The following is a 27,475-nucleotide window of genomic DNA, read 5'->3' as shown; positions in this document are numbered from 1 at the left end:
GGCGCGTCAGCGCCCCCTGGAAAAACGACGTTAACATTGCGGCCTATGGCCGGACCCCCCAAAATCCCGAAAAACCCCAAAATTTTAGTTCGTCGTAGACTAAAAAAATTCGGCACAGTGATTGGTCGCATGAAGCCAGAAAAAAAAACATATTACGCGGTTGCTAGGCAACCATCTGTATGGCGGCCATATTGGCCAGAAGAGCAACGTGGCGCCGAAGGCGCCTTTTCATGCCCTCGCATTTGAACGAACTCGTCCTAGGGCGTTGAACGCAGCGACTCCCCGGTCGCTCCAGATCATCTACACATGTGGGGCATTAAAAGTTATTAAAAACTTTCTAATAGGATTTCCGGTTTTGTCATGGCAACGCCATGAATTTGGCGTTCGTTTTCGGCGTTCGCCATCGCCTTCAAAGAGTCATAACTCGCACATACTTTGGCCGATTTTAGTGAAATTTGAATCGTTGGTCGAGTCGTGGGCCCCGGATGTTTTGATATGGGAATTTTGAAAATGGGCGCTATAGCGCCCCCTGCAGAGCACCGAATAAAAATGAATGGAGGAAAAAAAGTAAACTTTGTCGTAGACAAACAAAATTTTGCACAGACATCCGTCATGTGACCCTGATCAAAAAAGTCAATGATGACCACGCCCATTTTCCCACCGTGTTGCCATGGCAACGACCCGATATAAAGTTTGGCGTAGCCAAACCAAAATTGGTACACACCTTCGTTATGACTTTCCGAACAAAAAAGTACATTACGTGGTTGCTAGGCAATCCACACAAAGTCGGCCATTTTGGGAAATATCGCGTGATCTGGCGCCGAAGGCGCCGTTTCTTGCCTTTGCTCTTTTATGAACTTGACGGAGGGTGGCAGTGACAGTGCAAACACGTAGGGCGCGGCAGCGCCCCCCGGTTATTGCGGTGGCGTGCGACGGCGTGCGCCAACCGGCCAACGCTGCTCGCGAGGGCCTCTAAATGCCGCTTGCGGCTTTAATTATTATTATTATTATTATTATTATTATTATTATTATTATATTTTGTATTATTATTATTATTATTATTATTATTAATAATAATAATAATAATAATAATAATAATAATAATAATAATAATAATAATAATAATAATAATATATTATTTAGGGGGGAAAAACGAATGTGACCTAAATAGTAATAATATGAACACATGCTTATAATTACAGTTAGGCCTATAGCTTTTCCTTCCTGTGCCGACTGTGGATGATCTGAAATAGAATAATATAAAAAACTTGCGATAGAAAGAAATGTGTACAGGTTTAGAAGACATTTTCTTTGCCAACATATCTGTGTGAGTGTATCTGTTATTTGCATTTCCATTGTATGTGCGCTGTGCAGATTTGGCACATCGCCCAGCGAGGGTTTTTGTCGTTTTCTGTGGAGGTGGTGAAGAGTGCCATCCATCCCCCAGCACGGGACAGATCTATACAATGACGGCACGCTATTGAAGATGTAGAGATTCCCATTTAACAATTGGTCAACTGAAATATTAGGCTATTGGCGAAGTGGTAGATGGAACCCAAGCGTACACCTTTTGACAAGGCGGAACACCTTCTGGCCAGCCTATTTTAAGCTTTGCTAGAATCTGGTTTGACGGGCGAAAGCGCTAGATGACCTTCCTCATGTCTGGACGGTTACAATTTATGACATATTGCGTCAGAAGTATAGTCACACACGCCCAAAAACAACCACAAGCTTCGGGCGCGCGCAACGTGAGACGCCCATACTACACTTCATTCAAGTTTGCCACGCCTTTCAACGTAAACAAACGGGGGCTTGACCAATAGAAATCACCATAGATCAGCCGATGATCAGATGACTGGAAAGGAGAAACTATTTAAAACTCTAATGAGACACTGATGCCAGTTAATACATTTCTTGAGCGGCACCCTTACTAGTGCGCACCGAACGCACCGCAGGCTCTTTGTTACACTTGGATATAGCCTCATCTCGCACATACTCAGCTACTATAGGCTACTAAACACACACGGGAAGCTGCAGTCTCCTTGTAATCGCTTGAGACCAAGAAATGATTCAGAAGGTCATTTCACTGTGGATTTTACTGCAGTGCGCCTTTGTGACTTCAGTTTTTGGGGAAAACGCCGTGCTTAAGGGTAAGATTTTGTATTGTGCCTATTGTTCATTCATTCTCTTTCAATCTACCCGGTCTTCTTCTCCATTTCCAAATAACGCACAGCAGCCTGATTGACACAGGCATATGATGCCTGAAAACGCAGAATCAGCCTTTTGAAAGGGTATTTTGAGACATTCTGTTTTTCTAAGTTAAATACTTTTACATGAATGATCGTTGAATGCGAACAAGTGTAGCGACAGAAAGTGAGCGTGAAAAGCAGGAGCGGATTTAAAGCCACGTAGTATCCTTTTGGGGAGCGCATGACGCTCCTCAAACTGTGGGAAATATTTGGGAGAACGCTGAGTCCACGTTTTACCATGGACGGGCTCACAGCTCCAATAAAGATTCAAGCCAGCTGAAGTCATTCACCGGCTCTCTACCAAAGGGTTCTGCGTTGACTGCTTCAGATGTGGGAATGCTTTTAAAAGCATATAGCCAAGCCTACGAATACCCAGTGGTCTTACTCTTAGGGTAGACCTAAATATGTCAAGAGACAAATAACCACTGTAAGATAATGTAATCCTAAAGCAGTGAGCCGAAGGAGTGCCTTTACGTGATACTATGTGACTTCAGTTATGCATAATTCTTGCATTGTCTCATACGTTTTATAGGTCTTGAAGGTGGATCATTATCATTTTCTGCAATCTTCAAATCAGATCTCAAATTGACATTCAAAATGTAATTTAATGTAAAGAAAGCAGCCTAAATGTAGCTATCATCTATAATCTGTTTTTATCTTTTAGCTGAAGCAAGTGATCTTGATGAACTGTCAACAAACGGCAAGTCCAGAGATGACCCTGTTCAATTCAACATGAGAAGAAGCTTAGACCTGGAACAGGAGGGCTGTTACCTGCAGACAGGCAAAAAAGAATGTCTCGACGAATGTGGCTTCAATGCTACTGCCAAAAGCATCTTCATCATTCATGGCTGGACGGTAAGCTTGAAGCTTGATCAAGATGTCTAGGTCAAAGCTTTATGACCATTGTATGCAACACTATTCATTAATGTTAACAATATCCTCTTATCAAAGTATGTGAATAAATGTATTAATGGTAGACAACCATTAGCTCAACGTAACTGTGAAGAGGGTCAAGCTGACTGACGGACTGACTTGGGTTTTCTGTTCACAGATGAGTGGGATGTTTGAGAATTGGATGCACAAGCTCGTCTCTGCTGTGATACAGCGAGAAACCGAGGCCAACGTGGTGGTGGTTGACTGGATACCGATGGCCCAGCAGCTGTACCCTGATGCAGTAAATCATACAAGCAGTGTGGGCCTCAGTATAGCAGCCATGCTCGACTGGCTTCAAGTGGGTAACACTCATTTTCTTCCTTTTTGTTATGTTTTGTTCCCAAACCAATGCATGCAAGTGAGGTTTTATTTTATTAATAGAGGTGGATATACCAAAACCAAGGTCAGGTGTTCTGTATCCTACCTCATGTGGTTTATAAATGCAAGGTGTCTTTAGTATTTAGGGCTGGGACAAGAATGGATCCCATAAGTTCTCATGTTTTAGGTACTTAAGATGATTTGTTACGCTGTCAAAGACAGACTTTTGACAGCTGTACTGTATGTCCTGGAAGTCTATAGTATTCAAAGTTAAAATAATAATAATAATAATACGTCATAGTTCTGTCTTTTGGCTTTTGATGTGAGCATGACTGAATTTATAGTTGGCTCAAGTCCAGGTCATTAATGCAGATCAGTATTCCTCTAGCAGCAGCTGAGATTAAAGTTTATCTTCTGTTTTCTGCAGGATGAAGCACAAATGCCTTTAGGAAATGTGCACCTCATAGGTTACAGTCTTGGCGCACATGTAGCAGGCTTTGCTGGAACATTTGTGCGAGGAACCATTGGAAGGATCACAGGTATGTATTGCATAAATTGGGTAATGGTTTGTTTTTAACATGGTTTCTAATGCAGCATATTTAATTGTCCTTCGTTAGGTCTGGATCCAGCTGGGCCCATGTTTGAGGGAGTAGATGAACAGAAGCGCCTTTCTCCAGATGATGCAGACTTTGTGGATGTGCTCCACACCTACACTCGTGAGGCCCTGGGTGTGAGCATTGGTATTCAGCAGCCCATAGGAGACATTGACATCTACCCCAATGGCGGTGATGTGCAACCTGGTTGTTCATTTGGTGATGTGCTGACAGTGGCTGGAAGTAAGTCTCAGACTTGTAATAATTTGAAAATTGTGATAAAATGAATATGGGAGAATTCAATGATGCATTTTTATCTATCTATAGATTTTATGGAGGTTGTGAAATGTGAACATGAGCGAGCGGTCCACTTGTTTGTGGACTCTCTAATGAACAAGGACCACTTAAGCTACGCTTTCCAGTGCACTGGAGCAGATCGTTTTAAGAAGGGTATCTGTCTCAGTTGTCGCAAAAACCGCTGCAACAGCATTGGCTACAATGCTAGAAAGATGCGCAAGAGACGCAACAGTAAAATGTATCTGAAGACCCGTGCTGATACTCCATTTGGAGGTGAGTCACACTAACCACCTCTGCTCAAATAACAAATAATATCAAAAGTGGAAATCACGTGCTTAAGATGTTTTCTCTTTATTTTCTCTACAGGGTTCCACTTCCAAATGAAGATGCATGTGTTTGACAGGAAACTGTCTGTTGATCCAGATCCCACTTTTCATGTCAAATTGTATGGTGCCCACAACGACACAAGTGACATATACGTAGATGTGTAAGTATTCTGTTTTTCCTGTACAGATATTCTCTTTGGATATCTTTGTGCTCAATATATTTTTTTCTTTTTCTAGTTATGACCAAAAAATAGGTTTGAATGCCACTAACACCTTTTTGGTGTTTACTGAAGAGGACATTGGAGATCTGCTGAAGATCGAGTTGAGCTGGGAGGGAGACGGAGAGTCATGGAACTCCGTTTGGAAAAGTTTTAGGAAAAGTTTCTTTACTTGGAAAACCAGTCCTTCCAAACCAGTGCTACAAGTACGGCGTATCCGTGTGAAAGCTGGAGAAACACAAAAGAAGTAAGTTGTAGCCGAAGAAGACTTACATTTTCTTTCTAGATGTTTTACCATGTGTAAAATCTTCATAATCACTGCTTTATAGGTTTACATTTTGTGTCCCGGACCTGTCAAAGACTGACATTTCACCAGGAGAAGCCCTAACGTTTGTAAAATGCCGTGATGGTTGGGAATCAAAACCATCAAAACGGTAAGGACATGATGTACCTTTTTTTTAATGTTTAAATGAAGTACCTCACTTTTGAGCAAAACTTAGTTAAATATTTCATTCATAGGCTGGCAATGTGATGACTCAGCACTTCCAACAACCAATGCACCATCATCTTTGGGACCCATCTTTGGTAAAGAAGCCTTTGCTTCTGGAACAAGCACTTTTCTAAGCAGGAGGTCAGCACACAGCGGCAGAGACTGAGCTTTCTTGTACTAAACCTGCAGCCCTTCCATTGGATACTGGGCTGTGCTTCTGTCCAGTGCACAACAGCTGAGAGAAGCACACCAATTTTCCCAACTGTGTTGGGACTGCTCATGAATTGCAGGATGTACTTTTGGTGTGAACTAGTGAAGTAGAATATAGTTACAAGTATGTGGTCAAACACCAGCATTTGTAGTCATGGTACTGTATATTTTAAACTATTTCTTTTTTTATTTATATGAACGCACTGCAAGACCAATGTTATTTATGAAAGCGCACCCCACAATAAGGCATTTGTTGTCAATGCAGTATTTCCTTTGTATAAGTTATGTATATGTATGTTGTTACTGTGTGGTCACTGAGGTCATGTGACCCAGTGCCTTTCTGCTGAGAGATTTTTGATGAAACACTGAAATTGAAGGAGATTCTCATCTCATTGCACACACACACTTTCTGTACATTTTGTTGATGTGTAATGCTTATTTTGTGGGTGTGTCAATGTACATAATGTAAATAACCTTTTGGAAGAAAATAATAAATTCACATTATTTGTACTCCGCCTCTGTCAGTATATTCAGAAAGTAGTAAAGTAGAAAACTCAAATTTACTACAACATATGGCACACAATGAAACAATTATTCAGTAACTTGTCTTAATTTGTAAGAAATACAGTTTTTGGTGTGGCATGAAAGGTCCACTTCTGTTCACTGATCATTAGCACAGATTATACCTCTGGCGTTTACAACAAGGACAGCAGTAACTGTCTCATCTGCATTTTTATCTGTGTGTGTCACCCTGCATGTTGTAAACTACTATACTGTACTGTTCTGCACTGTATGACATGTTTACTACAAGCCTCACTCAACAGCTATTGTTTTGTTTTCCCCTTTGGTGTTGCAAGCTAATTTCCAACATCTTCTTGCATTCTTTGATCAAACCTTTGCTCTTGAAAAAAAGAACAAATGACAGACGCTGAAAAAATTCAAACGATCACACCATACTGTGTCGTGGCATGTTGCGACGAAATGCCTTAAAGCTTAGCAAGAGCATGAATGTGCCGAAGTATGCCACTCCCACAGAAGGCCTTTGTGGTTTATCCGTCACTTCGACGTAGCTGTCTTTGCGTAGAAACTATGCGGTGTCCCCAATCTGCTAGTATCAACTGAACATGCTGTGCTTTAGTGTGACAAGATCATCTTCTGAAGAATATATATGGTACTTCTTTTGAAGTCCATTTTAGTCCATTTTTTTTTTCAATAGTGCATTTTGGTGAACAGATTTATTTATATCCCTGGTAATTTGACAATAATGACCTTTTTGCAACAGAACGGCCAATGTAAACTTATGCGTTTCCTTCAGCTACACTCACTGTTGTAGCCGGAGCTGGCTTAGTCATTCATTGCCATTCGTAGGCTGAGCCCTGAACACTGGACACTCTTACAACCTCTGTACAACCATCTGACTGTCTAATGAGCATTAGTCAGATAAAATTTATAAAAATATATAAAATAAACCTTCTCTATTATCAAAGCTGGGGTGTGTTAATTCTTAACTGTCTACGATTACATTAACTGACAAAAATGCTTGTTGCCTTTTTGTTCACAGTGTGTCATTACCTCCAGTTGACTAAGCCCAGTAGTCCAGAGCAGCACTGTGTCGATGGTTTCCCTGGAGCCACGTGCCTGGCAGATTGGAGAGTGGCACAGGCCGCAAACATCACCACATGTTGCAGTGCTGGCTCTGGCCCACAGCACAAAGACAGAGGGGGATGTCACCTCACATGATCCTATAACCTTATCCCATAGTGATCCAGAGGCACTTCATAAATGTTGCTGACATTGGAGCAGTGGGAAAAGTTGCTTGTTTAATGCTTTTGGCCTCCACTTCTCTGCTTTCTGTGATACTGAAGCTCCTAATACTATTACAACTATCCATGTGGGTGATAAATTGTAATAAGGTCATGGCAAATACACACAAATATGTAGAGACGCCAATGTATCTCAAGACAGAGCTGCTGTTTCTTCTCATTCTTTAGGCGGTGTAGCGCAGTATCCAACATCAAAACAAATAGTAAGGTGAAATCCTATCATGTACAGCAGGTCATAGAGAATGGTAAAAGCTATTGCATAATGTCAATTGTGAGGTCCAGTTCATTCTCTGAGGGCAGCAACATCGGTGTTCATCAATATCCACCGAGGTTTGACCCAGTGACAGCACAAGGTCTTTCAGTTTCTGTTCAAATATTTTTACCCACAATCCTTACTGAAATTATATCAAGCTCATCACAGGTTTTGGTTTAATATATGAATTTTGCGTCCAGTCTCATTTACCCCTTTCACGTGGTTATGTTTCACCTCAAAGCCCAACGTAAATAGAAGCCACACTAGTATTGCCATTACTGTTGACAGATGCACTTGTCGTAATTTCAGTCTACATCATGGAGCACATTCTGGATCCTCATGTGCATATTGATGTGTCAAAATGTTTGTTTACAGCCTATAAATACTCTGTCACCTGCCCTGGAGTGTGAGGGTGGTACATTTTTCCATATAGGCGACCTAATCCTTGACCCCTTGAGTTGACGAGCGGTGTCACACTATGTTCCTTTGTTGATCGTGTGTGTGTGTGTGTGTGTGTGTGTGTGTGTGTGTGTGTGTGTGTGTGTGTGTGTGTGTGTGTGTGTGTGTGTGTGTGTGTGTGTGTGTGTGTGTGTGTGTGTGTGTGTGTGTGTGTGTGTGTGTGTGTGTGTGTGTGTGTGTGTGTGCGTGCGTGCTTGTGAGTGACAAATCAGGAGGAGAGGTGCACTCAGCTGTTGACAACCCCTTGTTTTACAACTTCTAGCTAAAAATTCCTGGCAGGTCTTACAGCAGGTTGGGATTTATGTAACAAAGGACACGTACTAGGTCCCAAAAATGCTATGAATTTGAGGGATGTAATGTGTGTGTTTTAAAGGTGTAATTTCAGGAAGAACAGTTTCTGCTTTTTTCATTTGCATCCGCTGTCCTGAGGCAGGTAAAGAAACATTAACTGACCTCTGAGAAACACAGATATAGTAGAACAAGTTACAGTCACAGAGGTCAGTTAAAAGGACAGTCACAGGTGAGTTAACACGCCCACAGCTACCTGTGAGTGCACGATTGTTTTGTTTTCAACCAGTTTTTTAAGACTTTTTTTTAAAGGTGTGGTAATCGTCACAGTTCCTGACGTGAGCAGGCAGTGAGTTCAATGACTGTGTGCTTCTGATAGACTCTAGATTTTGACTGAAATTAGTCCTGTGTCGCACATTACAGCCTCCATTGGTCAAAGCTCTGGTGTTTACACAAGTGTTGCTTATTCTCCTCCTCTCCCCTATGGACCCAAACAGGGGTGAGGTTAGAAGTGACCAAGCTCTTCCACGTTTTCACTTTTTAAATACTGTTACGTGAGTGTTTACACAATCCTAGTATAGTTACACAAAATTAAACATGGCGATTTTCTAAGCGGATTAAAGACGCAACACTTTAGAAGCACTTTTACTGGACGTTGAGGTCAGGCTCACAGAGGTCAGTTACAAGGACAGTCACAGGTGAGATCAGGGTTTTAAATGTTTTGTTAAAGAGTTGATATGATTCATATTGGTCTCTGATGTATGGGACCATGTGGTATAACAGTAAGTTGCTGTATATGGCTGAAGATCATTGCATGCATATAAGCCTTTGCAGACTCTGTCATCAGTCTTATATACTTAAAGTTTGACCAATTTAATTTAATGATATACACAATGTTCTTAATATGCTGCTTGAAATCTAAATTTGAATCAAAGAGTACTCCTAAACTTACTTAAATTGTTAAACTACATCCAATCTCATCGTTAAATATCACAGATGGTTGTTCATCCCCAACTGGCTGACGAGAAAAAAACATGCAGACAGTTTTTTTGTATTCAGATGGAGGCAAGAGCTTTAGAGCCAATGGGACACTGGTGCCATGGCTGCAGATATATTGCAGCAACACTTGTTTTTTGCATGAACATATAATACAGCATCATCAGCATTTTAAAGGAATAGGCCACCGTTTTTGCATACTGATTTATGTTCTTACCTGAGCTTAGACAAGTTGATGTGTACCTGTCTGGTCTCAGTCACGCAAAAACACAAAAGATTTTCTATTTCTTGTTGGTTCTTTTACAGTCTGAGTCAAATTGTGTCAAATTAAGACTTTTTAACGGCGAGTTTGGATCTATTTTTGACAACTGGATTTCTCTAAAATACTTTGAAGTCAACTACCAATCAGGTTAAACAGGAAATTCTCAAAAAGTCCTTGTGGTTTTACCATTGAAGTTTAGTCATTTCACACGGTGTAACATTATTTCTGTTTATGGGACCAATAGAGGTTTCTTTCACTATTGATCCTCTTTTTATGGCTTTAGATAGTGAGTAGTTTGCTTGATTATTACCTAATTATAGTACAACACGTATTATGGTTTGCTATTTCCTTCCAAAGGAAAGTTACAAGGAAGCTCTTTTGACATTATGGGAAAATAGTCCCCGCGGTGTAAACATAGATAAGCTGTAGAAAAGGTAATAAAGATTTGGTTGTAAAAGTTCCGCTTTACAAACTTGGTGCACACAATGCATCACATACACACTTAAAGGGGCTAGATGCAAGTTGGCCATTTTATACTCACTACTGCCACCTCAGGTCATACGTGTAACTGCAACTTCTATATTAAGTTTGTGCATGACGGCAGTTCAGACCCGAAGTAACAACTTTTTGTGTGACAGTGCAGGATTTTACAGGCAGTTGTGGCGAACAGGCCTAGGCTCATTCTACACCATAGGACATGGCTGGAACATACAGGGGGAGGAAAATGCTCCATTTTTACACTCTGTATAGTCCCTTTAACTATGCATTCTGATAAACGTCTCAATAAAAATGTATGTCGTTTTTGAATAGTACATTTATTTTTTCCAACACAACAGTTTTTTTTCCACAAACAGAAAAATGATCTCCTGCAAACCATGTATTAGCAGTCCAGAAAGGACTGGAAACATGGATTCAACTTACTGTAGAATTTTGTATTAAGCAATCAATGGGCAGATTTGAAAGGGCAAGAATTTGCTAATAAGCCCAAATTTAGACTTGAGTGTTTGCTTGTGTGTTTATAATTGAAACGTTCTAAGTTCACATTATGTTTACAATTGCTATAAAAGAGTGTTGATTGTGTCCAAAGGTCCTCAGAATCTCCCACACTCAGAGAATTTCTCTCCCGGCACAAAGTCGGACTCACAGAATGCCATCCACACAACTGAACTTCTGACACTGCCTGCACTCTTTTCACTTTTTTTATTGCTTCAAACACTTTCTCGTGGGAACAAGCCAGACAGAGAAATGCAAAGAAAGTCTGACGGAAAGTGAAAAAAACTATAATCTGGCCCGAGAATAGGATTTATATGATTCTCACATGTCACAAAGGGTGTGTTAGGTGAAGTTTTGGAGCGGGTTGGTCCAACTGAACCATACAGCAAATCAGCTTAAACCTCCACATCCAGAGTGGACATGGAAAATGGGTCAACAGCGCCAGACAAGTGAAATGGGTCTGTATTTGCATTTAATGGCAAAACAGAGCATTGGTTGTTGGCAAAGTCTTGAAAGTTGCCAAACGATGCTGACTTAGACTTGCACACATTCTTAAGATTGCAAAGTGCAGGCTTGTCTTTCATAACATGATAAGCAGCTTTTTTTTAACGTGTTTCTTTGGCTATTTTAGCTTAATCATGCATGGTCACTTGCTTGTTTTGTTCCTGCACACGTGTTTAAAGGAACACGCCACCGTTTTTCCATACTGAGATATGTTCTTACTTGAGCTTAGACGAGTTGATGCGTCACTCTCTGGTCTTTGTGTGTGCGCTGAAAAGTTACACGATCCAAGTCTAGTTACACAAAATTAAACAGGCGTAATAATATTAGGAGCTCTTTGACTTTACTGTGCGGACGTCGAAGTGCTCCTAAGGTGTTATTACGCCTTACAATATAGTACCCCTTTTTTTTATCCGCTTAGAAAATCAACATGTTAATTTTGTGTTGGATCGTGTAACTTTTCACGTAGCTGTATTTAAATAGGCAAAACATGGAACAGCTTGGTAGTTTCTAACTTCACCCCATTTTGGAGCTATAGCTATGCTGGGAGAGGCTAAATGCTAACAACATTTGCACCAGACAGTGACGCATCAACTCGTCTAAGCTCAGGTAAGAACATATCTCAGTATGTAAAAGCAGTGGCCTATTCCTTTAATTGTGAACAACATATGTAACTCTTTCATGTGTGATAACACGGGATAACCATTACAGAAAGCTAGCTTTAGCTTTTACTAGCATCTCTTGAGTTGGTAAATCATCTTGAGTTGGTAAAGTGCAGTTTGTACATTTTAACAATTAAACTTGCATTGTTCAGTTTTATGAGGGGGAAATATATGACTGTGACAAAAATAACTCAGGTAGTAAAGGATAAGAAGAATAAGACTGGTGATTCAGCCTCTACTTCCGTTGTACGCAGCCCCAGCATGAATGACACTGATTTAAAGATAAGATCATTCTATTGTCAATTTCAAACCATTACAAATGGATGTGGCAAGGCAAGTTTATTTGTAGAGCGCAATTCATACACAAGGCAATTCAAAGTACTTCACAGTTGCATAAAATTACAGGAAAGCAGAAAAATCAATAAAACAACAACATAAAAAATTACAATCTGGATTTGAACATTGTCAGAGTTTAGGCCTTTCTCACATCCTCATGAAGACTGTTCCAGATTTTAGCTGCATGAAACTGAATTGCAGCCTCACTGTGTTTAGTCCTGATTCTGGGAACCAGAGAAAAGACCATGAAAAGACTTGTAACAAGCAGAGCTGTTTTAAATGTTATTCTCTGAGTGACAGGAAGCTAGCGCAGAGACCGGAGCACTGGACTAATATGGTCGTATTTCCTGGTTCTTGTCAGGACTGGAGCAGCAGCATTCTGGATGTACTGCAGCTGTCTCACAGTGAGCAGCCGTTACAGTAGTCTAACCTGCTGGAGACAAATGCATGGATATGTCTCTGTAAGTCTGGTTTTGACACTATCTCTGATCCAAGCGATGTTTTTCAAATGGTAAAAAGCTGCTGATGTTATTGCTTGGATGTGGCTGTTTAAGTCACGTGTAATATAATGTGGATAAACACATAAATATACTATAAGTGCTATACCACCAGTGATTTTGGTGTCAGTGACAGAAATTAATAAAGTATTGCTCTAAATATTAAAACATATATGTTCAGAATTGGGTCGATTTATAGAATATGTGCTACTGTAGTGGTAAAGGCACTTCACAGTGGAGGTAGCTTACTTCAGCAGAGAAGTCACATGATGGGCTTCATATGATTCAGGGGTGGCTTAGTTGTACAATAGATCAGTGCTGGACCTGACGGGCCACAGCAGTGCACAGATCCCACCTCAAAGAAAGTTTCACTTTTCATTATTCTACCCCGGTGTGGACTGAGGATTTACTGTTAATCTTTTAATGCCAACACCATGTTCTAAAGACACATTTTCTGTGATGGAGACTGCAGAGATAAGCTAAGACCTTCTCAAAGAATATTGAGGAAGACTTGAAAGTACTAGTTATACAGAAATGTTATATCTGTTTTAAGTCACCTGTGCACCAGGTGATTAAGACTGGTCATCTGCTAATCTCCTTGTGCTATAGGTGCAAGTCTGTGGACCTGTTGTATGACTCATCGTGTGAAACTCTGACACACCTCAGAGATCTCCAGATTGATCAATTTGGTATTCAAAGCAAAGAACTCCCAAAAGATATCTAGTCAAATATACATATACATAAATTATATTCATTATACATGTGCGGTATGTTCTCAATAGGATCCTTTTTCTAATGAAACAGGATTGTGCACCAGGGGCAGCTCACTTACTGCGTCCTGCTGGGTGAGAACACCGGGTACCTGAATGTTAAGATCCTATGGGAATCAGCTCGTGGAAGAAACAGAAACAGCCGTGTCTTAGCTTGACATATACATTATGCAACTCACGAAGGCAGATGACAAGACTTCCCACCTCGAGTTACACCCAGGGAGACAGCTGTGTGCACACTATTGCATGTATGGGTCTGAACTAGAACGCTAATGTCCCCCAAGCAAAGGCGGGAAGCACTTTTTTACATTTACTCAAGTACAAGTACTTTTTTTCAAAGTACGTTACTTGAGTAAATATTTTGGCTACTCTACCCACCTCTGCCCCCAAGGCTTGAGGCATGGACATGCACATGAGCAGAGCTGAGGGATTTCCCCACTATTGTGTCTATTGTGAAAGAGCGAGACTAAACACAATGGCGAGGCGACCACGCTCAAGATACACAGGGAGCAAAAGATAACAAAAAAAAGAGAGAAATGACGAGCATTTAGCAGTAAATAGTAACCACTTCCGCCACCTGGTATTGTGAGAATGTATAATATTGTGTAAAAAGGAGAATGAAAGGATGTGACCACAACGAAAGATGAGATGCATGCAGGAAAAAAAGGCACAAAATGCTGATTGGCTGTCGACATGGTGCCTGATTCTAGTCCTGTCGTGATTGGTTGAGAGGCATGGTCTTACCTTAAAACAGGGTTACTCGAGTTCATTGACACTACCGTTTTGGCGCTCATGTGGTAATTATGGCATGTTTGAGTAGTGACATTTACTACAAAGACATACCATTATAAAGCAGTCAGAGGAGCTGTTTGACACGTGTCACTAAAGAGCAGGTCTGAGCTCACCGGACATTTTTCTCAGGGTCATTGAACTGCAATGTATACAAATGAATGATTTGTAGTAGCTAAAACACTGAAGAGGTTTTGCTTTTTTCAAAATGATTAATGACAGAAAAAAAAAAAAAATAGAATCTGACATAGTAACTGTAGGTGTCAAGGGAGTCAGTTTAGGAGCATCTAAGAAATGTTGAGAATAAATACTATGGGCTTGTGTACACTACAGCCCCCCAGTGCCAGCTATAACCTTCACCCGGACCCTTCCTCCCACCCCGAAAGCAAACCTTTAAACTGACCCTAATTCCTGCACCGTGACCCGTGCTTTCTCTCAATGTTGCCCATTCAGTGTGTGGCACTTGGCCAAACAAAGGAACTCTGTGTGACATCCAGCTAAAACGCTCGGTGGGAAAGCGCTGCTGATTAATTATTTCCATATCAAACAGCAATCTAATTTTGTCAACCAATTGAAAAACTAATTAGCTCATATCTATAAAGAGAACATTTGAAATAGTAAAATAATTTGTTGTAGAAAGTCTTGGTTCTTAGACAACCTGTTACTGGCACATTTGAAGTGGACAGTGTTGTTCAACACAAAAAGCTGCCTCTCCAGAACTCCTTTAAATTCTTCCCCTGTCCCCTCGCAGGAAATGAGTCCAAAATGACACGTTGGCCTGGAAAGCTCAGACAGGCTTTTATGTCCCCAACACACGCACATGTGGTCTAAGCAGTGGTTCCCAAACCTTTCCTTTTAAGCCCCCCACTACTTGTGATGGAGAGATGTGGGCCACCAGTGTTAATGGACAATAAACAGCAGTTTGAGTGTCTTTCATTTTTGATGAGTTATTATTATTTTAATATTATTATAATCAGTGTTGGGGTAACGTATTACAAAAGTAACGAGTTAGACAAATATATTACTTTTTCTGTAAATATAACATAGTACTTACACAAAATATGGGAATATAGTCATCACATTTCAAGTAACTCAAGCTACAAGAGCACGAAAGAAAAAATGCCAAACTCCCCCCCCAAAAAATGCAGCAGGCCACATCTAGTTGGACACTAGTGTATAAGATCCGCAGTTGCGCGTAGTTAATGTCCTCAAAACAAAACACAAAAGAATGGGGAGAGTGAAGGAAAAGGAAATCTCTGACTGCACTTTTACTCTATGGCATTATTACTAAATTCAGTTTATATTTTGCCAAAAGTAACTCAAAAGTAACTCAAAGTAGTGAAACTCAGCTACATTTCTGAAACAGTACAATGTATTACAAACATGTTACATTTTTAGAGCTGTAATCACTAAGATAGAATATATTACAATTTGCAAAACTTGCCCAACACTGATTATAATCATTAATATTATTACATACACACGATTGCTAAAAACACTAAAAGGTTAAATTGAGCATAGTCTACTTTAACAGGATGAGCACACATCCCTGCAGTTGTGTGATAAAGGCAGACACAATTTTGTGCAGGGTGTTGACCGCAGCTGTCAGATGGCACATCCCATGAAGCCAAAAAATGAATGGGGGAAAAAACACATGGTTTGGATTAAGAAGCGTCTGGAAATTAGACTGCATAAGCAATATGCACTTTAGACTTAAGATGTGTCCAAAATGAACACAATCTTGACAGCAGCAAAATGTCAGGGTCATTGTGTCCATTTGAAAAAATACACTTTTAATAATTGAGCACAAGCCCCATCAGTGCAACTGTCACACCACATCACACCACTTCCAGCTCAACAGCTACGTCATGTGCAACATGCCAATACATGATCAAAGCAGGTATTTCAACAATGTCTTTACCCGAGGGCATAGGTTACATTTTCATTAATGTCTTTTGTAACACCGATATTCATGTGCAATGCCAGGTCATTGGGTCCTTATTAGGGAGAAATGTAGTCATTCATAGTGGTATGTGCAAACCTGATGATTGATGGATTTTTCACACGCCTTTTGAAAATTACATCAAGGTATTTCAGTTCAATAATAATTATGATGAAATCTATTATCTGAACAGCAATGCACAAAGTGTTGAACTGTAGCATTCAAAACATGCATTCCCTATGTGCTATCTCTATACAACAAAACAGCATGGGCAGACCTCTTTTTTCCTAAATGGCTAGTTATAGAACATTTACAGATTAAAAAAACAACACGACCAGAACAACAGACAACAGAGCTCTGATTATCATACATTATCAGGTATCAGAGTTCTCATTTCTTACCTATGCCTTCGAGGTGATGTGTGCGTGTCTTGACATCACATCTCATACTTTTACCACATTCACAGACTACAATGTCACTGTGCTATCTGCAGACAATGATAACTGTGTGGTTAAACACAAAAAAAACTGTTGCTTTTCTGTTGCTTTTCTGTTGCGTATTGGAGTGCAGCTTTTGCAATATGTAAGAACCATAAAGCCCAAGAACTCACAGCGTGTTCTCAGGTAAAATATTTTGATTCATTTCATCACGTTTCACACACAATATCTGGTATCCATTGCACTAAAAGAATGTTAAACAAAACTTTGACACAAAAAAATGAAACTCTCTCAGGCTGTTGAAAGAGTTTGTAGAAATTATTAAGACAGTATAGGTATATAGGCCAAAAACATCATTTCAGTATTTCTGTGTTGTACAAGCGAACAATGTCCTGACCTCATTGCTGGAGATAATTCTTAGGTGGGACTTGTACCGATGGGTGTTGTCACTGTAAAACAGTTTCACACAAAACACTGGTCCTGCAGGTTACAGGAGCAGGGGTGGGAAAGTGCTGTATGTATGTGACTCAGGTGTATTCTAAAGTGCTTAGGGACACAGTGACAGATGTCAGACAGCAGGTGTTCAATTATTACACTGCACTGTACTACTATATATGGTAGTACACTCGCAATACATGAAAAAAAGAGAGGGAAAAAAAGAAGAAATCTAAATTCTTACAATGTTATTGTGGAAAGTTTCAAATGTATTATCTGCAAATACAACCTTTTCAATTAACAGTCCTCATTTCACTCAAATATAGGTATTCTTCTTCAGTTCATTATACTGTATATACAGTATCTTAACTACAGCCATATGAGCCCAGAGCCATTTTACAGAAGGATTGTGACAGAAAAAAAAAAGTTTGATGTTCATTCTGAAAAGCAAACGGTTGAAACAGGTAAGGTTGGCTCCAGCTCTGATGAACACATGCTATAGTTGTGTCCTAGGGCAAGACACTTCAGTGCATAACGTGTTATGTAAATATGTGGTTGGCTGTTGGAGCTGAGCCACTTCAGCTCCAGATCAGCTGCTCAGTAAGTGAATAAAAAATGCAATGTAATAGAAGAAAAAGTGCTATTTATATAATCAGTGCTTAATTTGATCCCCCATTTGGGGAAATGCATTTCCCCACCTTTCAGTTTTTCAGGGTAAAGGATCCAAGAAATATTTAGGAGGATCTGGCAAATATTTGATCTGATATAATGGTGTTTAATGAGAGTGTTATGGTAAATGTTTTGGCCTGCTCCCCTAATCCATCACATCAGATCAAAAGTGTTCCTGAATCCACTTGAATCCACTTTTTGCAGTGTGCAATTTATTGTTACTCTATTTTTTACAGTTTTACAGATCAGCAAAAGATTTTATACAAGTTTGCCTAGATCTAACAATTGGCAAGACAACAGAGATACACAGAAGTACACAGACCAATGGTAGAGAAGGACCTTGGAGAAAGACAGTTAATCAGCGTTTATGTATATGTTCTGACTTCAAAGTTTTATTTGAACACAAAGTTATAATCTATCTGATAACTCTGCCAGGACAGATATTGAATATCTTTCAAAAAGTTTGAAAAAAGTTATCATTAAGGTTCCGTGTACTTTTCATTGTATTTTCTATTTTAAAAGCAGTATGCAAAATCAAAAATTGAGTCTTTACATATTGTGTACTGTTGCAATATAAACAAATACTGACTATTTTGTTTTTTCATTTGTCTATATAAGACATTCACTTGATAATAGACACTGCCAACACAGAAAATACAACAATAGGTAGCGTTCACGTGACATCACAAACTTCTAAAGAGCCCATAGTTTAAAATTGAGGTGGAGGGCAACTGACGGTAACTATGGTAACTGCGGTAACTGACAAAATGCATATATTTATGTCTTTGTTTTTTGGCTCATATCTCAGTCATTACTGGAGGAATCTGCATGAAACAAAAGCTGTCACAAAGTTCATTATCTCCTCTGTCAGCACATATGAACTAATGTCTAATCATTTTCTTTGAAAAACGTCAAAAAGTGGTGACAATATGTGAAAACATGAGCGTGATGTTGTCCAATAAAAAGGACTTTCAGACATAAAAATAATATCACAGGTTTGTGAATCCAATCACGATCAAATACCGATGAGGAAAAACATTTGTCAAATTTCGTTTTGGAGATTTCTTACAAAAACTGTATTTCTCCCATAGAGTTGCATTGGCCCTGTCCTCCACTTGACGTTATGACATCCAGTAGCGTGCACAGACATTTTGAGGGGCAGGTGCTCAACCAAGACAAAAGAGCACGTCCTCGCACTGACGGCCCTTTCGTTTCCATTCCCTTTAATAATCCAGTCATGTCGCGCTGGCTCGTTCATAAAGTTATCGAATTTACTTTGTTTCCTTTACTCCCGCGTCTCACAATGATGGGCTGTACCATCTTCTCAAACTGGGGAAATGCGGGGACAGCAGCACAGGTGCCCCTTATTGAAAAGGAGCACGTCAGCGCTGCCGCGGCTCGAGAGGCAGAGGAGGAATGAAGCGCGATTTGAAGTTGTTGAACATTAAAACTGTATTTTCAGCACATGTTGGCTTAGTAGGGCAAATATCTAAGAACAATAAAAGAAACAATACTTAATATTGGGTCGGAAAAAAAACGGGTCTTGAGAAGGGCACTTAAAGGGCACAGGGCAAAGGGGCAGGTGCTTGAGCACCACCTGGGCTCTACCTGTGCACGTCCCTGATGACATCATCACATTCTAAATCGTAGACGCCACAACCTTTGTTGATTACGTTGAATCATTTTCTGCCAACTTGAATACCCGGAAGTGAAACTGTCATGATGAGGAGAATAGCGCAAATAGAACTTTGGTAGATTTGAGTCTCTTGGATAAAAGATAAATTCCAAATACTATTGACCCGCGATCAGCATCTGGCTTTCACTCTGCTCACGTTCACAAACACTTCGTGCACTTTGGCCAGTAACGTGCCGCTTACGCACTGTTATTCCAGGACATCAGCTGTTTGTGTGTGCTCATCTCACTTGTTACCATCCATGCGCGCTCACACTCCGCGGTGCGAGGACAATACCAGACTGGCATAAACAGATGCGTAAAGATGGTCATGGTCACAAGCCTACCTACTGATGCCATATCTGCCTCATGACCCAGCGGCATATTGACTGTTTGTCAGTTTGCTGAACTGACTGTTTGCCAGTTTGCACTTACTTAGAGGAAGTTGTGCCCATAGTGAGGATGATGTCACAGACTGGAAGGCCAAAATGATACCCTCTCCCCCTCTCCAGCAAAAAGAGAATTTACAATTTGTAAAACACGCAGCATTTATCTATTTATTTTTAGCTCATGGTAGCATTGGAATCCTTCTGTTGCGCCAAACACCCACCAGCTCATGCTTTAACACGCTTTACGCATCTGTGTCTGCCAGTCTGGAGCTACACAGCGCCACTTTTAAGGCTCTTTCTGGGCGTTTATGAACCTGTTCTGTGTAAACATACTTCCTTTTTGACGCGTTTTGACATATATTGTACATACATTGTAGGTGAATTGGAGCGGCCACACCGAGCTGTGCATATATGTGCCAGGGGCAACGCACAAGACGCCTTCCTCAAACGAGAACCCATCCTAGTTTTCCACGCGTGCGTTAAGCGTTGTGTGATACGTCGCCAGTTTGTTTGGTCCATGAGCCACAGCCTGTCAGGAGTTTATCTCACAACTTAAAGACTTAGATGTACTAAAGTTTTATTTGTGCTGTTTTCTTCAACGAGGAGTTTCACTTCCGGGTATTTGAGTTGACGCAGAAAAGGCTTCAACGTCAAGGCTTAATTATTGTACAATTCCTGATTTTGCATTTTCCTTTTTCTGATATAATGAACGCAAAAGAACACCGACCAACTATATCTTAAAATAAACCAAATCCTCCTAAAGAACATTGCATAACATTTGAACTCGGGTTAATTGTCACAGGTTTAAAGCAGGCTTTTCAATGAATGTAAGGCATTTCCTGGGCGTGGGCAGTAACTTGTTGTGACTGATATTGTCATTTCTCCGCTTTACTTGTGCAGCAAAGATTGTACACACTTTTTGGTCCGTGTACTTTTGCGTTCATTGTATTTTCAATATTAAAAGGAAAACGCAAAATCAATTGTTGTGTTTTTTTTAGTTTTTTTTTTTTTTACATATTCTGCACTGTTGAGATGCGTGTCAAAGCATGGGCTGGTGGGTGTTTGGCATAACAGAAGGATTCCAATGCTACCATGAGATGAAAATAAAAGTGCTACGTGTTTTACAAATTGTAGATTCTCTCTTTGCTGGAGAGGCGGAGAGGGTATCATTTTGGCCTTCCAGTCTGTGACATCATCCTCATCATGGGCACAACTTACTGTAAGTTCAGCAAACTGGCAAACAGTCAGTATGCCACTGGGTCATGAGGCAAATATGGCATCAGCAGGCTGGACAGGTAGGCAGGCTCAAATGAACAACAGGTAACCTATATCAACACTCTGATTTGATTTAACTTTGGCCTCAGTTGTACACTGAACAAATCTGGCCTTTATGACAGAGTGGCATTTTTGAAAGAAAACCATAAGAAGTCCCGTTTCTGTTCCTCCATGTGTCTTCTGGCAAACAGAAAACGGGACTTCTTATGGTTTTCTTTCAATAATGGCTTGTTCTCGCCACTCTGCCATAAAGGCCAGATTTGTGCAGTGTGCGACTAATAGTTGTTCTGTGGACAGTTTCCCCCACCTGAGCTGTAGCTCTCTGCAGTTCATCCAGGGTCATCATAGGCTTCTTGGTAACAGCTCTGGTCAGTGCCATCCTTTTTTGGTCAGTGAGTTTAGGAGGACGGTCGGGTCTTGATAGGTTTGCAGTGATGTCATACTCTTTCCATTCCTGGATGGTGTATTTAACTGTACTTTGAGAGATGTTCAAAGCTTTAGAAATCTTTTTATAACCTAACCCAGCTGTCTGGTGTGTTCTTGGACTTCATGATGCTGTCCGCTCCACAATAGTCTCTTAACAGACCTCTGAGACCATCACAGAGCAGCTGTGAACTGACATTAGATTACACACAGGTAGACTCTATTTAGTCATTGGGTCAACATGTGTTCATTCAGAAATCATCAGGCAACTTCTGAAGGCAATTGGGGGCCTATACTTTTGCACATCCCACTTTTCAAGTTTTTTTTTTAATAAAAAAAATCTAAATCATGTATAAATTTCATTTCACTTCACGATTGTGTCTCACTTCGTGTGTGTCTTTCACATAAAAAAAACAGTTAAATATATTTATGTTTATGGTCCAAAGTATGGCAAAATGTCGAAAAGTTAAAGGGGTGCCCAAACTTTTGCATACCACTGCATCTTCTCTTATCTTATACGAAAAGCGCTATGTCCACCCAACACACTGTGTGCATTTGGCAGGAGCGCACACATAGGCCTACAGATGTTCTTCCGGAATAACCATGCGTGAACGGCACGGCACACAAAGTGTTTGTGAACATAAGCAGAGCGAAAGCCAAATGCTGATCGCGGGTCAATACTTCTTGGAATTTATCTTTTATCCAAGAGACTCAGATTTACAAAAGTTTTATTAGCGCTATTCTCCTAATCGAGACAGTTTAACTTCCGGATATTAGAGTTGACGCAGAAAAGGATTCAACGTAATCAATAAAGGTTAATTGTTGTATTTTCTGTGTTGGCAGTGTCTCTTATCAAGTGAATGTCGTATATAGACAAATAAAACTTTTTTGATTTTGCATATTGCTTTTAAAATCGAAAATACAAACGCAAAAGTACACGGACCATAGTTGTTACTTAAAAGTTAAAATTGTTGTCCCCAGAGTTACCAAAGTAAGCCATTACACATAATCCAACACATGAAGCAGTGTTCAGCCATGTGGATTTACTGCGAAAGCCGTCTGGGTTTAGCCAGTGTTCGAGAAATTATTCCGTTTTGATACAGTGACGAGAGCATTTTTAATGTTAAGTAACTGGGACCTACAGCAGAGTTAATACATCACAGCCTTCTTCTCATTCTTTTTAGGTCAGTCATAGGCTTGAATCTATACTTTGTCTTAATCTTACCATCGAAAACACGATTGTGAGCAAAGTGCATGTGCGTAACTGTTTGATTACCCTCTTATCAACCAGTTTTTTTCTGTTTCCGTCATGTTTATTGTACAGAAGTGGGTAGCAAAGTAGGAAAGTAGAATAATGACGCATAAAAACAACACAGATATTTAAAGCCCACTGCACCAACAAAAAGGGTGGAACTGTCAATAGTGCCGAGCATCTCTCAAATATACTGTATGATTCTAAATCTAGCCAAGTTTCTGGGTGTGAAGTTCTGCACTTATAAATGAAGCAGAAGTGACTGTGTGAACTGTGCTTGTGTGAATTGTGCTGTTTCATTGCTAACATTTAGAGTCAGAGCTCCTAGAAGATATAGATCACTTTGAACAGTGTCGAGTCACAACTCACTGTTCCTGTTCCTAAGGGCTTTGTCCAAGAATCTCATTAGTAGACATCCCTGAACAGTACTCTGTAAAATACTGCATGCACAGCAGTCTGAAGGCCAGACGAGTTTGGGGAAGGCCATCCTTTTTACTGAGAAGTGTTTTGTGCATAATTCTTACATACACGAGCTGCCTTCCTGCGTTTGAGAGGGTGTTTTGTATGGCAGTACTGTATTCTATTTCATACAGTGAGAATCAGTGGAAAGAATGTCTTATGCCTAAGCCATGAACTCCGCACGCACAGAGCTCATAGGCAAACAAAGGTACGAAATGAAAACATACCCAGTTACGCACATGCGGAGTTACAATGGATCCATTTCTGCTGACTTATTCCATATACCATGGAAACATTTTGCCATGGGATTATATACGAGTCGACTTTCCAATTGAGTAAAGCATGCCTTCAATATTTTAGACCAGAGATTATTGCCACAGTTACAGTACAAGAGTTTTGTATGTGTTCTAAGTATCTCACTACCTAACATTCAATATTTCCTAGGGCAACAATAGAAATGATTTGAAATAATACAGGCTTCTGCTTACACAATTATAACATTTTAGAGCAGAGATTAGCAAACCACTTGGTACTGTGGTAGGAATTTATTATGTTATCCCTCATTAAAAACATACCTGGACTGGTATTGTGTATAATTTATGCATGTTTCAGTAATCCCCTCTATGCCATTATTATGTGTACGATACTGAACTATTAAAGACTGTGGCAGCAACAGAAGACAGAGCTGTCATAGGAGTGTCTCGACAGATTCTTTTCCAGTATATTTATATGACATTACTGTGGTCTGATTTCATCCGAGGAGATGAGAAGACTTTTTAAGCGGGAAGTGTAAGAAAAGCACTCAACAACAATAAAAATTGAAGAGCAAACCAACTCTATACAGCTGTGCTGCAGGTGGCTCTCCAGTCTGCCAAAGCAGCTCAGAAAGCAGAGAGGTGGAATGTAGGAGAGGAGCACGATGGTGCCACACAGTGAGATTGGAGAAAAGAATATTGTTTTAAATTTAATATTATTTTAGCCTTTATTTCCACTGTAGAAAGCTGATCAGTCATGTGTGAGTTGGTCAGGCTGCCCCATGCTGGGAGCCTCTTCCCTTCTGTTGACTCAGTGGGTGCTGGAAAGAGACATGACGCACTGAAATCTGACTCGCTGTAAAGCGCTGGACTATATAAAGAGCAACCTGTTAAACTAGGTACTTCTGAACCCCCTCAACCTGCGCACGCACCCCCTGCACACTGACTTATCTTTGATTTGCTAGGTCAGGTCCCTCATCAACTATCTTGCCAAGTTTTATGTCCATAATCTAACCCTAACCCACTTGAGGTTCCTCATTCGGCTGTTAGCATTCGTTGGCTGTATCAGACAAGAATGGTGTTTTTCTCCTATCAATCACTGGGCCCCCGCATCTCCCTCAAATCCCCAGCACCTCTGTCTGCTCTGGTCTTCAGGACTCAGGGTGTGATTCCAGACACTGGGATACCTAGAATCTAGGCCTTGTGACCAGTGCCAGTTTCCATGGTTTCTCTCCATCAAAAGCACGTTCATTTAAGCTCGGTGAACTTCAGTGAAGTCCCTCTGAAAAGATGGCTCTGTGTCCTGAGATTCCAAGGCGCACAGAAGGTAGAATGTGCAACTTTGGGCAAATTGCAAAGCCCAGAGATGCGACTGGAGAAGAGGAAAATCACAGCCAGTATGTTTGGTGCTGGCACTGAGCCATACATCAGTTATACGGGTTTATGGAAGACTGGGTCAACAGGGGGGGCCTGAGGGAGATGAACCGGCCAGTAGATCCTCACTGCAGATTGGCTCTGAACTGTAGCACGTGACACACATATGCATCACATGAATTAAAGAAATATTATGATTATAGACGGAAACACAGCTTGATCTGGACATTGGAAAAGAGTCATTTATCTTTTATTTTATTTATACAGTTTTGCCCCCATGGAAGATAGACTGCGGATTAGCGCAATTGTACTGAGAACGTAAAGCATTACAAATATCAATGCTTAATGAGATGACTCTAATTGGCATTTATCTTTACTCTGTGCTACCATCTCCTTCTCTCCATCAAAAAAGTCCCACACATATGCCGCACTGCAAGTGGGTTCATTGTCTGTTTGTTTTGAACTTCAACCAACACATTATTGCCAGATCAGAGACGACCTGACAGCTTTGAACAAGTAAACACCAAAATTAGACCGATAACCCACTAATCCTGACCTGTTTGTGGAACAACAGTGGGTGACATAGTGGGAAGATACAGTGCGTTGTCAAAGCTTTGGTCATTCATTGACGCACAAGAGGTTAGAACAAAGTGAAATAGTGAGTGTATTTAGGTTCTACAAGAAACAACAAAGTTTATCAAGTTTGCCAGGAGCATAACATTTTTTTTATATAATATGTTTTGCTGTGAACTATTTTATTGTGCTATTGACCTCTTACCCTCCGCATTAACCGAACACATTTTCTCCAGCTCGCCTTTACCCAAATCTAAAAGCTTCTGGACTGGAGCTTACAGCCTATGGGCCAGTGTAATGCCTCATTTGAAAGCTAAGACCTACAAAACTGATCATAACTTGCTTGTCACGTTGTCACCACTTTTTTGTTGCATTTTTTTGGCGATTATTTTTTTTTTTTTGCGTCTTGGTCACTTTTTCCATCACATTTTGACACCTTTTTGTCGCTCTTTCATGGCTTTCTTGTTGACTTGCTTTTTTCTGACTCTTCAGTCATGTTTTTGTCACTTTTTTGTGCCGTTTTCTGTCATGATTCGTCTTTTGTTCCCCTGTTTTTGTATGTTTTCTTGTGTTTGGTTTAGTCCTGTGTTTTATTTTGACATGTGTTCTGTCCTTGTGATTTTGCTTTACTTCCCTCGCTACCTGCCTGCCCCGCCCTGATGTGTTTCACCTGTGCCCCGTTTCCTCTTGTATTTATACCCCTGTGTTTCCCTTGTCCTATGTCGCGTCATTGTCTTCGTCAGCCCTGGTTTTTTGTTATCTCTGGATTTTGTTATTTTGGTTTTCGTCCTTCATTAAACATCACCAGTTTTGTTGCAGTCCTACATTTTGGGTTTTATTTTCAGTTTTCATCACTCTTTAGCCGTGTTTTTGCTGCTTTGTTTGTTATATTATTGTTGCTTTTCCCGCACGTTTTTGTCGCTCTTTTGCTGCGTTTTTGCCATCTTTTTTGTTGCTTTTACATCACTCTTTAGTCGTGTGTGTTTGCCCCTTTTTATTGCTTTATTTGCTTTTTTTTATGCTTTTCCTGTTAGATTTAGGTAAAGCCAAACTGGAGAAAATGTGCTCGCTTCATGTGGGGGTTAAGAGGTTAATATGGATGCTGTGCTGTGCCCTTGAGGCTGTGTGAAAGAATTATGAGTGAACTATATAACAGGTCATCAGAAATCACAAAGAATTAACTTAACTTATTGTTTTTTAAGAAGGTCTGTCACATACTCTTTTCACAAGAGCTAATTCAGCATTTTAGTAAAGCTTAAGAATAGTTTTTTATGTTCTTAACTTGTCTAGCCAACCCACCAGACCTTATCACATGAATACCACCATTCATACACTAATTCCCCGAAGAACAATCATTTCTTAAATGGCAGAGCCCCCACAAATATTCACCACAGTTTTTAAAACAAGCTGACTGTGCTTATGCTGCCAGGACATCCTGACTTGCGCTGGCTCCTTCAGCTGTGCGGTATGGGGAACAGCACCTGGGACTCCCCACATGGCGGCAGATGGAGGACCACCACACACCTACTCAAGGCTGCTCTGAGGGGCCAAACAAAACAAATATGACAATAACTCGAACCCTATTCAGCACCAAATCCGCTCCGCTTTCGATGAATTTGCACTGTTGAGTCCAATTTTCCACGGGCAAGGGCATAGGGACCACAATGCACTAACACAGAATGATTTATAGGCGCATTAATGGAGAAGTGTGTTCATGTTAACCACAAGTCATGTATAAATGTTAGCATTGGAACTTGGAGTTTCGGCTCAGGCAATTTGTTTCACCACTGAAGCCCATACATGTTTCTACTACAACAGACAAGAGTGGCAGATTAATTGACTGCTGTTCATATTTTTCTTTATATTACTAGGTATGATAATGGCTGTGGTAAGCATAATTATAGTTTTACTCTATGAAGTTGCAATTTTATCAAAGAAAAAGTGGCAAAGGAAGGGAGGATTCCACATATAACATAGACTGGTCATGGTCCTTGTGCACAGGTTTGGAACTTTTATACCTCTTCTAATGTTACATCCTGATCCTGGTTTATGCTCATT

The 27,475-nt window shown here is 40.3% G+C and overlaps 2 protein-coding genes across 3 annotated transcripts in view; both read left to right on the top strand.

The window, feature by feature from the left end:
• The window catches only part of slc20a2 (solute carrier family 20 member 2), a 135,044-nt gene that overhangs the window by 42,155 nt on the left and 65,414 nt on the right, over positions 1-27,475 (top strand). The gene's annotated exons all lie outside the window — the stretch shown is intronic.
• Positions 1,824-6,114, top strand: lipg (lipase, endothelial; the record flags this gene model as incomplete). 2 transcript variants are annotated; one of them, XM_079565715.1, is made up of 10 exons in its annotated part: positions 1,827-2,150; positions 2,914-3,104; positions 3,301-3,480; positions 3,928-4,039; positions 4,118-4,336; positions 4,421-4,663; positions 4,757-4,877; positions 4,954-5,181; positions 5,264-5,368; positions 5,454-6,114. In XM_079565715.1, exons 1-10 carry the CDS (start codon positions 2,066-2,068, stop codon positions 5,464-5,466), a joined length of 1,497 nt encoding a protein of 498 aa, XP_079421841.1. In that variant the 5' UTR covers positions 1,827-2,065. The 2 variants fall into 2 exon arrangements, with proteins under 2 accessions (XP_079421842.1, XP_079421841.1); XM_079565716.1 differs by lacking the exon at positions 5,454-6,114 and having other exon boundaries at positions 1,824-2,150; positions 5,264-5,372.

Source organism: Gobius niger (genome assembly GCF_951799975.1).
Source record: "Gobius niger genome assembly, chromosome: 1".
In the NCBI taxonomy this organism is placed as follows: Eukaryota; Metazoa; Chordata; class Actinopteri; order Gobiiformes; family Gobiidae; genus Gobius; species Gobius niger.
This window is presented reverse-complemented; position numbering and strand designations above follow the sequence as displayed.